At 39.5% G+C, this 12,819-nt stretch overlaps 2 protein-coding genes across 4 annotated transcripts; one reads left to right on the forward strand and one right to left on the reverse strand.

Moving 5' to 3' along the window:
* Positions 1 to 1,559: 1,559 nt before the first annotated feature.
* On the reverse strand, positions 1,560 to 2,650 carry syce3 (synaptonemal complex central element protein 3). 2 transcript variants are annotated; one of them, XM_028590042.1, is made up of 3 exons: positions 2,511 to 2,650; positions 2,040 to 2,181; positions 1,560 to 1,913 (listed from the first exon to the last, which is right to left on the reverse strand). In XM_028590042.1, exons 2-3 carry the CDS (start codon positions 2,146 to 2,148, stop codon positions 1,729 to 1,731), a joined length of 294 nt encoding a protein of 97 aa, XP_028445843.1. In that variant the 5' UTR covers positions 2,149 to 2,181; positions 2,511 to 2,650; the 3' UTR covers positions 1,560 to 1,728. The 2 variants fall into 2 exon arrangements, with proteins under 2 accessions (XP_028445843.1, XP_028445842.1); XM_028590041.1 differs by having other exon boundaries at positions 2,040 to 2,148; positions 2,511 to 2,635.
* foxi3b (forkhead box I3b) lies at positions 2,336 to 5,624 on the forward strand. 2 transcript variants are annotated; one of them, XM_028590040.1, is made up of 3 exons: positions 2,336 to 2,759; positions 3,615 to 4,200; positions 4,398 to 5,624. In XM_028590040.1, the coding sequence occupies exons 2-3, from the start codon at positions 3,687 to 3,689 to the stop codon at positions 4,955 to 4,957; spliced, it is 1,074 nt and encodes a 357-aa protein (XP_028445841.1). In that variant the 5' UTR covers positions 2,336 to 2,759; positions 3,615 to 3,686; the 3' UTR covers positions 4,958 to 5,624. The 2 variants fall into 2 exon arrangements, with proteins under 2 accessions (XP_028445841.1, XP_028445840.1); XM_028590039.1 differs by lacking the exon at positions 2,336 to 2,759 and having other exon boundaries at positions 3,526 to 4,200.
* Positions 5,625 to 12,819: the final 7,195 nt, after the last annotated feature.

Genomic DNA, 12,819 nt, shown 5'->3' on the forward strand with positions numbered 1-12,819 from the left:
TATATATATATATATATATTTTTTTTAAAGGCCAAATCAACACACCTCTGATGTTTGTTTCCAGGCTTTGAGTTGTTAGTATAAGCACTTAGTTCCATTCTAGTAAGACAACACAGTAAGTAGACCCCTTTGACTGCCTCTTTGCCCACAACTGTCCCCCCCCTGGCAAAAAAGTGTCAACATCATTCCTTGTATCAAATGACATGATGGACAACCATGTGTGTGATATCGTTCCGTTGCTCCTATCTACTTATCAGCAGAGTGTGATCTGACAGACATCATGTAGTAACTCTGCACCACTGACATCTACAAGGAAAGCTAAGTTGAGCAGCAGTTGGTGTACAATATTCCAATTTTGGCTATCACATTTCAGATCTAGGACAACAGCTACATCATGTGCTTTGCATATTTGCAAATCGATCAACAAGGCCATCTTACTGGCATAATTGATGCTTACTGACATTTTGGAAGTGTAAAGGGAGCGTATGGGGATAAACAGTCAAACATACATGCCAGTTGATCCATGCAGTTAGATAAGGAGTCCAGCCCTTTTAGTATGTTTTCCAGATCAATGCAGGCAGTTGAAATAGCTTGTTCTGTGCTCGTCTCTGTGTTTTCCATCTGAAAAATAATTGCATAAGAAAAAACTGTAATGTTAAATATAATTATATACCATACACAAAATCTTACATACTTGAAATGCAATTCTGAATGTTGATGTAACATCCTGTGGTGGCATTTCCAGAAACACCATGGTCTGGTACGATGAGACAAAAGGGAAAGCTTAGACAACCTCAGGTCAAATTCATAGGTCACATTCTCGTCAGGGGACGAGAATATTCAGCCAGTCTCTAATAACCAAACCTGTTCATGTACAATTACGTTGGTCTCTCTACAGATTCCGAGAATCTAGGCAGCCGTATGATAAGGGCATGTTTTGTTTCAGGACCGTCTCCTTTTGGAGGTCGGTGGGCCAGCCACACTTTTGCATACTTCCCAGAAAGAGAGATAGGCTGAACTAGGCTTTAGCATCTGTGTTTATTAATATCTTTGTTTACCTTAAAGGTTCAGCTAAACGGAACGCCTCCAGCACGAGTTTAAATACACCTTCAGGAGGACAAGAACTTCAGAGTTGGGACGGCACTGCACAATAACACATCGTGGTTAAACTGTACTGCCTGCTTAATTTTGTCCTCATTTGAGTATTCATTAAATGCTCCAGTGTAAGAAATCAAAATCTCCCGAATCTTGACGTATGTGAAATGAGTCTTTCCTTAACACATCCCAATTTAAACATAAAAGGATATTAATACAAGACAAAAGTAGGTGCCAGACATGCAAGTATATAAAAGACCACAAAAGAACACACTCATTGAATTTTTTTATTTTATTATTATTATTATTATTATTATTATTCAATAACAGGCTAAACAGGTAAGAAAACCTTATAACCTACAAAACAAATGAAACGTGCAGGACAATCTAACATCAACTAACAACAATCAAAGAGCTGCAGTCTTCACATTAGTGAATTAAACTGTTTTACAGCTAAAAGTATGTTACAGTGTGGCTTAGAGCAGAAACAGCAGTCCAAAGACCTGCTTCTCCATAGCACAGTAAACATTAAAACAGAGCTTTAGCATTTACTTTGAAACAACATTTACAAGCTTTATCAAGCATTTCCACTTCAGCTCAGTGATGTATTCTTGTAAACTAAAAACTCTGAAATCACATCTGAGTAGGTGTAGTGGCAGTAGAGTCAGGACACATGTCCATCTCTGGCTCCTGTTTTTGGTCTCCACAGACAACAGCAAAGCATCTAGGATAGGCTTCTTCCAGTTTCTCCATAGCGGCCCCCAGCTCAGGACTGGTCCGCAGCGCCACCAGGTCATAAGCCATCCAAGTCAGCTGCACTACAGTTGGACAGAAAAAAAGAAATAACGTTAGTTAACGTCTCCATACTACAGACACCGGTGTCCCCAATGACTGCGATATCTAACACCAGTGCAGTAAGACAAAGTTACATAAGTTAACGTTACCTGATATATTTTCAACGTCTTCTATAATTCTCTCCAAATCCTTGTTCAGCTCCAACACGTCGTCGTTGATGTTCAGCGGAAGCTCGGGGAGCAAAGATAAATCGGCCATCTGAATTTCAAACCGGCATATGGCTTTTATAAGCTGTCGGTTAACGTAGATAGACCGACACAGTAGTAACTGCTAGTCACACAGAGACTTCTCCTAAAAAAAAAACCGACTTGAGCTAGCTAACACTGACAAGCCGTTCCGGCCGTTCCTGACGTTAGCTTGTCATTGCAGCAAAGGTAAACGTTAGTTAGCTAACGTTAACGTTAGCTTAACATACAACGTCACGTCAGCAAGTTGCAATTAAAATTAAGATTTTGGCTGAGTAACAATGGTAACGTCACCTAAAAATACTAACTGACATTTTAATAAGCCGTTTATGCGGTTAAAAGGTATCATCTAATTTAAAAATGTGCAAAACTTACGATAAAGAGCTGTTCTCGTTCTTCAGTAAATTGACATTAGTTTGAAATAGAAAGTTCTTCTCGCGCTAACTTAAGAAAAAAACGACGCAATTACTTTTAAAACGTGATGATGTAACTTCCGACGTTAGCCAAGATAAATTTGACACAACAGCCTTATTTCGTAAACAGACAAGACTATCGGGCTATATATGGCTACTGTCACTGCAATGCTATTTTTTAGCCTATTGTTCCTGTTACTACAATACATAAGTATGCACTTTTCCTACTTCTATGATATAGGCCTGTATAGTGCTGTTTTTTAGAAGCCATTACATTTGTTATTGTTTTGTTCATCATAATTATCAGTCTTTATTTAGGCATATAAGTGTGGCCCAAGCTTTACAGAATATATTAATGTAATGTGATATAAATGTAACATTAAATATATATCCATAGGCCTATTTAAACACTAGTAACAACATGTTATTTTTTCTGTAGGAGGTTGTTCATCTTCCTAGTGAATAAGCTGTCCATGACAGCAGGTTATAATATGTATGATTTAAATGTAGGCTATAATCTAAATAGGCCAAACAGTATTATTTCAGTCTGTTTAAATTTGCATCATAATCATCAAAGCTTTCGATGAGTGAACTTAACTCAATTAATTTTGGAGTAACAGCTTGAGTGGAAAATTATTCAATTGAGGCTGAACAAAACCCCTGGAGGAACTGAACTAGCTGACAGCAGGAAAAAAAAGCAGAGAGAAAGCAGGAACAGACTACTCACCTGAGAAAACAACCAATCAAACGAGGCAGGGGGCGTTTCCTGGGAAACAGATAAAGCAGGTATGACAGGTGACATCTTGACACAAAGCAAGGGCAAGCAGGCAAGAAAGGGTTGGAGAAGAGCAGTCCACAACTTGGAAGTGTAGAGACCATCATTTGGATCAGCTCACATTCAAATACCTGCAAAGGTTTAAACAAGGAAAGGACTTTCGGGGGCAAAACAAAACAAAAAAAAAAAAAAAAAAAAAAAACTTGCATAGAAAGGAAGGACAACTAAAGTCAAAGGGTTGAGAGGAGAATCCGAGAGGTGAGAAAAGAATTCACAATGTCTTCATTTGAGGCCCAGGGCCAGTCTCCTCCTCGGTGTGGCCCACAGTTCCCCAGCCTCGGCCAGGAGCCCCCTGAACTCAGCATGTACAGCGAATGTTACTACCCTCCTCCTTCACTGCCGAGTCCTCAGCGCACCGCTCCGACGTCCTACGACCTGAGCGACTACACCACCTCATCCCCAAACCCTTACCTCTGGTTCAACGGCTCCGGCATCAACACATCACCGTACCTGTCTACTTCCGGCCCACCTGGTAACCCCGGTCCTCCCTTTGTCCCTCAGCACTATGGCATGCAGAGGCCTTACCTGGGTCCTGCTGGAGCTGGGGGTCCAGGAGGGGAGTTGAGCTGGTTCTCTCTGCCTTCACAGGAAGACCTGATGAAGCTCGTCAGGCCACCTTACTCCTACTCCGCTCTCATCGCCATGGCTATCCACGGAGCACCAGACAGGAGACTGACATTGAGTCAGATTTACCAGTACGTGGCTGACAACTTTCCTTTCTACAACAAGAGTAAAGCAGGCTGGCAGAATTCCATCAGACACAACCTGTCACTCAATGACTGCTTCAAAAAAGTCCCAAGGGATGAGGATGATCCAGGTAATTTTTCTTGGTTTGTTATTGGCTCTGTTTTGAATATCTCTCTCTAGGAAGGGAAAACCTAATTTGCATATACAGTTTTATTGTATTGCTTTTTGAATGTGCTGTGGTGTTTTTTTGGTGTGTTGTGTTGCAAAGCTATTTTCCCTTTTTTCAAATTGAAATTGAACCTCATCAACTCTACATTCTTGTCACAGGCAAGGGCAACTACTGGACACTTGACCCAAACTGTGAGAAGATGTTTGACAACGGAAACTTCCGACGCAAAAGGAAGAGAAAGTCTGATTTCCTGGCCGGTGGTGATGGCGGCTCAGGGGCTCCAGAGTCAGGTGACAGTGAGAGGGGCAGCCCCAAACACTCAACTGCCCTTAACATCTCTCCCACGGCGGACAGGATCCCCTCCCCTTCATCATCCGGTCCAACACCTTGTCTTAGCAGCTTCTTATCCGAGATGTCTGGAGTGTCTGCAGCTAACGAGGTGGGAGCTGACGGGTTAAGCAGGCCACTGCACCTTTCTTTAGATGGGCCTCATAGACCCACGCAACCTGGAAGCTTTGGTAGCTACTCCCCCAACTCAGGTGGCCCAGAGTGGGTGCCACAAGTGGCAGCTGCCCCGGTTCTCTCCTCTTCACCCACCCACTCTTCCCTAGGTTACACTAGCCCCATTCTCAGCCAGTACAATGGGTCCAGTGGGCATTTCTACCCTACACTGAGCTCGACAGGAATCATCTATCATCGTGAGGGCACAGAGGTTTAATAGGACGTTAAGGGGGGAAAGTTTGATTTAGAAAGACTCTTGACAGGACATTTTACTTGTCTGGTCCCTTATGTTTGAGTAAGGTTTGGTTGTGAAAGACAATACGCACACAAACACACACAGTTTGCGCTGACTTAGACCGTTAAGATCACTATAGTGTGCGAAAGCAGAGTAAAAAGGCTTTGATTCCCACAGTAACTGCTGAGTCAGCAGCAATGCACTACGAGTGTCACTCGCTGAAACTACAGTCAGCCTCGCTATCAGATCCTCAGTCAGCTTTTTATTCAAACTAAAGCTAGTCTCTATCAGATCTGACTCATTATTAACAGATCCTGGATCTGATCTGCTGACATCAGGTCATTCCACACTGCTATCTGTGATTCTTTGATGGTATCACCCACACAACGCTCACACAGCACATTTAGAGGAGTAGTTAAATTACACCAGTCGACATAGTGTGTGTAGGTAAAAGGTAAAAGGTAGACTTTCTGTCCTGTTTCTTTTTGTTTTTGTAGAACTAAAGCTAAACAATCTGATGAACTTACAGTCTTGGATAGTAGTAGGCCTAATTGTACTTAATATAAAATGTAAATATGTCAATGTGTTGTGTAATGTTATACATTTATATTGTCAGTTTGTTGGTGCAACTGTTTGTACAAAATTGATTCATAATGTATGGTACATGCTATATATGCTGTGTTTTTGATATGAATAAAAAGTTTCAGAGTTCTACAATTGGATTTCTCTTTAATTTGTTATAAGGAATAATTATTAGTTATGAGCCATTGATGATATTATTTCTCTAAAACACCCACCCCCTCTTAAAAAAAGAAAAACAATAAGTAAGACATTAAGCACTTACTGACAGAAAACAGCCCTGTCAGAAAAGCGATGACCAGTAGAGTACCTGCATGTTGGTGTAACCCGATCTTTGTGTGATGGATAGTTAACTGATTTTTTTAAACGGTAAAAAAGCACATTGCCATGCTATCCCTCTTTGCTACGCTAAACAAATCCATTTCTGTCACACCATCTATACACATTTACTGCTAACTGGAGGCAAGCAGCTTTAGAGGGACCTGTAACCGTAAAAAGCTGTAAAGATGCTGAGCATGAATTAACTGTTAAATAAACATTCACCCAACGCAGCTCACAACATTCATAAATGCCCTTGAAGCAGAATGTTAAGATGAATTTCACCGCTATTATTGAAAGTTATTCTACACCACAGACAGTTGAGACTCTGAAAGATAACCAAAACATTGTATACAGGCAATGGGTGCTTTATTGTCACATGCACAGAGAAACAGGTTTGTACTGTATAAAGAAATTCCCAGATTGCTTTCTTCTGTAACTGCCAGGTACTTAAAAGAAAGAAAAAAGATACAGTAAAATGTAATATACATAGAAGAAACAATGTAATATAAAAAGTATTATGATATAAAGACAAAGATACCATAATACCAGCATTGTACATTTGTGAAGTCAGATGTGGAACAGTTAGGTCGATTTTCAGATGCACTGCAGTAGAAAGAGTCTGAACTGTGATGTATCAATTGTAATATGCTGCTGTCTGTTATTTGTCTTAATACAGCATTTGTAATCCATACATTCATAAAAAGAATACATTGGATATCCAAACAACTGAAACACATGAGTCCATGATTCCCCCACCCACTTTGAAATTTGGGCTTTACTTTATCATCAACTAAACTAGCCAATTAGTAATAGCCATTTTCTAAACTTGTTAATTTAATTAACCCAAGTTGTTTATTGTGTGAAATAGTGGAATTTGCCAATAATTTGACTGGTTTTATTCTGTATTTTATTTATTCCTGCACATGTATGCTTTTGAAATAAATATACACCCTTTGATCGGTGTCACCCTTAGGCCTTTATTTACCCTGAAACATAGGCAGCATGACAGTCATTTACACTAAACATAGAAAGAAAGAAAAAAAGAAAGAAAGAAAGAAAGAAAGAAAAAAAGAAAGAAAGAAACCCAAAACAAGTGATTTGGCAAAGTATATTAGTGGTTGGAGGTTAGAAGGTCAACCTGTCAAAATTTGCATAACTGATTTTAAAACAAGTGAAGGGGTTGCATTTGGATGGATCGTAAAGTTTTGCTTTAGCTGAGCCAGACCTATCTGATTTAACTGTGTAAAATGTCCTGCCTCATACTGAGCCATAAACCTCAGAACTCATTCGAGGAATCCTGACTGAAATTCATATGCAAATAGATGATCTTTTCCTGGAAATATTACGTGAACAGAGTGGATCATGAGCTTTAAAAAAAGAGAAAGAGAGAGAAAGAAGAGGGAGATAAGCAGAGAAGAGGGTGGACAAAAGAGAACAGTATTGTAAATATCAGAATATCACTGTCCCAACATGCCGCACATCTTGTAAACAAGCTTAGTAACAGTGTTTGATTTTTATTCAAACTTGATTTTCTTTTTAGTTTAGAGGGTATGACTTAAATTTGGTTTCATATTTATTCTCATTATCTATCCCAAGATCTTTCTTGTTGTCCATGTTTTGGTTCTTTTGTAAAAAGAAAAGAATATGCTTGAAGATATCTTTAGAACAAAGGTAAAAATGAACCACCAAAGTATTGTTGACATGTTGTACTACCTTGTCATCTGCAGGTGCCTCTCTCATTTCAAGTGTCAATTGTAAAAAAGTTAAATGTTATGCACAAACTAACCAACTAACTCTCTGTGTCTTGTTTTTAGACTTTGTGCTGGCAGGTGAAAGCTGTGGCATCAAGAACATGGGTTCCCTTTTGAGTGTATCTGCCAACAGGAACGTTATAGGGCTCGTGTCTCAGAGACTGCATTAACAGCCATCATCACTTTCTGCTGTCTTATTCCGACATTTGACATTATTCAAATTGATGCAAATTTTGTAGCCGTTAATCACTGCTTGGGGATGACATGGTCAGAGGGAGAATGCAGATGGAACTCTCCAGATAAGAAACAATAAAACCTGAGGGATTCACCTTACAGACTCCATAAAACCAACACCAATATGCTTAAAACTAATAACACATTTTGAACTTCCCTTGTCTGTTTCTTGTATATTCTTTATTTTGAACAGTTAGCCTAACTCATACACAGATCACACTCTTGTCTAACGTGGTATAACATCCATCCCTATGTACAAACAACATTCAAACCCTCCTTAACAACTCTCATCTGTCTAAATGTCTGCTTTCTTGAACTTATAGTGCATTCAGTTTGAGAGTACAGCTGTGACACATAGGAGAACAAACTATAGTTTCAGCTAGTTTCTCTATGATTCAGGGCTACCCAACACAGCATCCATCAATCACATGTTACTGTAGCTCTGGACCTTCACTGCCTTAGGCAGTAGAATTATTGCTCAACAGAGTGATATCATTAAAATCTATAAGTCCTCATCTCCACCTGCCGCCTGGCTCGTGGCAGTCTTCCACACACCTGCCGAGCTAACGGAACGCACACCCCACACACATATTGTTAATGTGTATGTGTGTGCGCTTTAGTGCAGTGCAGGGCACACAGGCGTGTGGTGTTTATAATATAAACTCAGACAGAGAACCATTACACCAGAGCTGCTGTGCAGGAGAGATTTGTGTGTTTAAGAACTGTCCTGATTATTGCGGTGTAAAAAGGATTCCACACCTGACTGTGTGCTGGATGAAGAGTTTGTAATGTCTGACGGCTCGTAAAGTTTATTCCCTCTGAAGTGAGGAGATACTACTGCTTGACTTTGGATAACCGCTACCTGAACGGAAAGCTAACTGTCCTGGTAGCAAATCAACCCACAACACGCCACACGCACCTTCTGTTTTTACTAAAACAGTCATGTCCTATCAAGGCTGTTTAGTAAACGGTGCAAGAGAACGTCAAGCCTGGAGACATGTCGTCATGCTCAGTGCTCCAGCTCTGCATTACCAGCTTGCTGTTATGTGTAAACACACACACACACTCCAGACACACGCATACAGGTGACGAAAGGAGTGAAATACCTTGCCCTTTATCTGGAAGTCAATGAACAACCTTTTCTGTTTTTGTGCGCTTTAGAGGTCAACGTTAGAAAGTGCTAGAATTCGTACAATTTCTTACACTACAACTTGTATGGAAGTGCTGTTGACAGAAATTGAACATACATGAAATACTCTTACTTTGAAATCTCACATTTTCAACATGATAGTATTGAATGCAAGAAAAAACATTGCTCTTCAACATAACTCTTGACGACAATGCCCTAATACTCAGACACTGGCCAAGTTGCCATAATCTATGTCAAGCAATCTTAGTCCCAGTTTAAAAAGTAGAAAAAGTCCCAGTTTGCCATTAATGTTCTCCATGGAAAAGTATTAAAAAAGATATAGCAGCTCCTTCTGTGTAAAATAATGCTTCCAGGTGTCTGAAACTCCAGTGATAAGTGATCTCCCCTTCCTAAACATGGCTTATATACACGATTTGGGGAAAAGTGAAGTTTAAAGACAAACACAGAGCACAGTGAGAGTGTGTATATATGAATCATGGCTATTTCACCCTAAAATATTTTCCATGTCAACATGCAGTAAACATGGCGATATGAACAGGGCTTTGCAGTGAGGGAGGGAGAAGAAGGTGGGAATAAAGTGTATACGTCTTATTGGACATCTGCTGAACTGAATGGGGGATCTAAGACATTGAAAGCCCTTTGTAATGTAACCCTTCGGTCCTTTTATACGTTTATTGAATAATGGTAAACAGACAATTGAACTTTGTCACAGTTTGCCCGATAGGGTGGGTTAACAGGAGACGTGGAGTACTGGACACAGTCTGTGCTGTCATTCAGAATCAGCGAAGATTTAAAAAGGATTAAGAATAATCAGTCCTTTTCAGCCATGCTCTAGTGATGGCATGTAGGTCTGTCAGTCAGTTGGTCACTCCATCACTTTGGTCCAGACTGAAATATCCCAACAACTGTATTATATGAAGGAAACTGCTTGGAAAATGATACAGTAAGAGCTTAAGTGAAAGTCTTCTGTTTTTTGTTTTTTTTCAGTTATCACCTCTGACGATGCTGTGGCCCCCCAAGAATGCCTGGCTACCTTGATAAAGGCGAACAGGAAATCTAATAGTGTCATTAATATTTCTCTCAGGAAGCTTGATCTAATATTATTCCTTCTGGATTGAACAAGAAATAAAATCACTCTCTGAGTATAAAGCCCAGTTTAATGCACGCAGGTCCTCCACATGCCAGCTGAATTTATTTATTTAACGAGGAATACCTCTTGAGATGTATCCTCTCATTTTCGAGAGGGTCCTCGATAGGACTGGACAGTACAAAGGACAAGACATTACAGTACAACATACACATTCACTCACATACTAACCTCCCCCACCCCACACCCCCGCCTAGACCTCACCAAAATAATCATTACAAAATGTATGAATAGTAATTAAGAACAAAATAGAAAACTAAAAATCTGATATTCAAAAAACAATTACACCAGAAAGCAATCAAGTTTTAAGTAAAGCATTTACAACAATTGCTTGTTTGCAAATAAATGAACAAAAATGTCTTGAAGGATCTCAAATATGTAGGCTGTATTTTAGCATGCAAGGAGAGGATTGTATCTGTTTACTAGTTAAACCAGCTCTGAAACCGGACCAGACAGCGTAAGAGTGTTCCAAACTGTGTCCATTTAGAAGATAAATTGTTCAGCAGAAAAACTCATCAAAGAATGAAAGAAAAATAAACAACTAAGTTCCCAGTCTGAAAAATGTGGCCATTAACCTTCAGATATGAAATCTGCACCCGCAATTTTGCCTCTAGCAGATGTCAGCATAAGAAGGGCCATGCTCATGCTTATTATAATAGTAGCTAATTTGGTACAGACCTGAAAGAAAGTAGTTTTTCTTGAAAATGTCACATCTCTGCAGGGTGATGATGCAAAAGCTGTGGTGTTTGGACTGTAACCCAAACCTCACTGTTTTTAGTATTCTGAGAGAAAACTGTAGTTTCTTTTATATGTTTATTTTAGTTTTTAGGTTATGAACAATGATTGTAGTGCTCATAAAAATGTCTGAGTGACAGCTCTCTGCTTCCTCCTCCTCCTTCTCCTCCTCCTCTATTTGTACAAGCATCAAAACACAGTGGAAATTATTCAGTAAAGAATGTGATACAGCTAAACATACATGGTTATCTGATGATTTGCAAAAAACGTTAACAGATTTATTAAAGTTTAATCCATGTGTGGCTGCAGTATCAGGCCACACAATAAGAAATCAAAGGACTAACCGTACAGTAGGTCTTTTTGAAACTACTGACACACTATTATGTTGTAAACAAACAGAGAAGTTATTTGCAGCAAATGTAAGTGTCCACACAATCTCTGCAAAATCTTTTCACCTGGAGGCTTCATGTTGTCTTATATTTTAGAAAAGAGGGAGAGAAAATGTGTTTTTGTTTTGTGGCTGCACATTGAGAATGACTAAATATGCCAGAAGTCGTCTAAGCTTCTACTTTTTTTTTCATAGAGGACATCATAATATAAAGTTTTCAGTCTGAAGGTATTGTGTTATTGTCGGTGCCTGGAGGTCACCTGGATTCAACATCACACCCACTTGATGAATTACAGTTAACATTTTGATAAAACTGTTGGTTCTGCATGCTTGAAAACATCAGACAAGCCCGTCTCCCAAACCCCCATAAGCTGTGTGTTGTGAAGCACTGCTGTGACTTCATTGACAAAAACAAGGGTCTGACTCCACTGGTTATAGGCACTGATAAGGATTTCCCTAAAGCTATTTAGTGCCTTTTAATCAAATAATTTAAGTAAATAAGTCTTTGATGCTTTGTAACTCTTGAATTTCCCCTTTCTTGAATTTCCCCGTGGGGATCAATAAAGTATCTATCTATCTATCTATCTATCTATCTATCTATCTATCTAACTCACTCACATGATAAGTAAACTGGAGGAAGTTTAATGATCTGTATTAGCTGATTCTTGGTCAGATTCTTGGTAAGGACATTGGCTTCGGTACATCAGTCAGAATGCATTTGACAGGACCTCCAGTTCACTGCACTTTATTGCGTTAGGTGGAAGGCATGGCAATGCACAGGGCACTTGTTCACTTCAAACTCAATCTGTGAACCTGTGGTTCTGCAAACATAAAATGAAAGCACAGAGTTTAGGGCATACAATCTACAGGTATGTGGGCCGAGGAAGGTGAATTATTCACGAGTGTCTGGTAAGGTGCTTCAGGGAAGGAAAGGGTTATGGGGGGGGCAATAGAAAAAAAGGACAAATACTAATAGAAGAGAATTTGTATTGAAACAACCACTGAAGTGTGACCACGCTCAGAAAACACCAAGGAACACAAGAAGCTCCCCGAGCAGGAATAAAAGAATTCACTTTCCATGTGACAATCATTTAAACAGAATATATTTTCCCAAGACGCAAGTCCAGTGCCCACCCAAGTAGATGCACAATGACACAATGACATCCACAATTTGTATTTACCAAGCTTAACACAAATCTGCATAGAAAGCATAGAAAGTGGCTGCACATCTTTACCCATCTTCCCCAAACCATGTACAGTGTGACACAAGTCTAAGACACTGTATGAAACTATTAGAATAAAACAGTGTACATGTTTCTCATTTGCAGAGAGAACATTGTGTTTCCTAATGGCAAAACCTTGTGACAATAAACTGAAATTGTATAGCTGTTACAGTAGTGAGAAAGCTTGCCTGTGTTGATTACTGAAAAGCAAGCATATTGTTCACATAGCGGGGATGCATCACCCACATTAATTTACATATTTAGCACATTGATGTGGAAGAACCAGCAAGGGGAAATTAATTTGTTCGTGTTTTTG

This window comes from Perca flavescens, chromosome 10 (assembly GCF_004354835.1).
Source record: "Perca flavescens isolate YP-PL-M2 chromosome 10, PFLA_1.0, whole genome shotgun sequence".
NCBI lineage: Eukaryota > Metazoa > Chordata > Actinopteri > Perciformes > Percidae > Perca > Perca flavescens.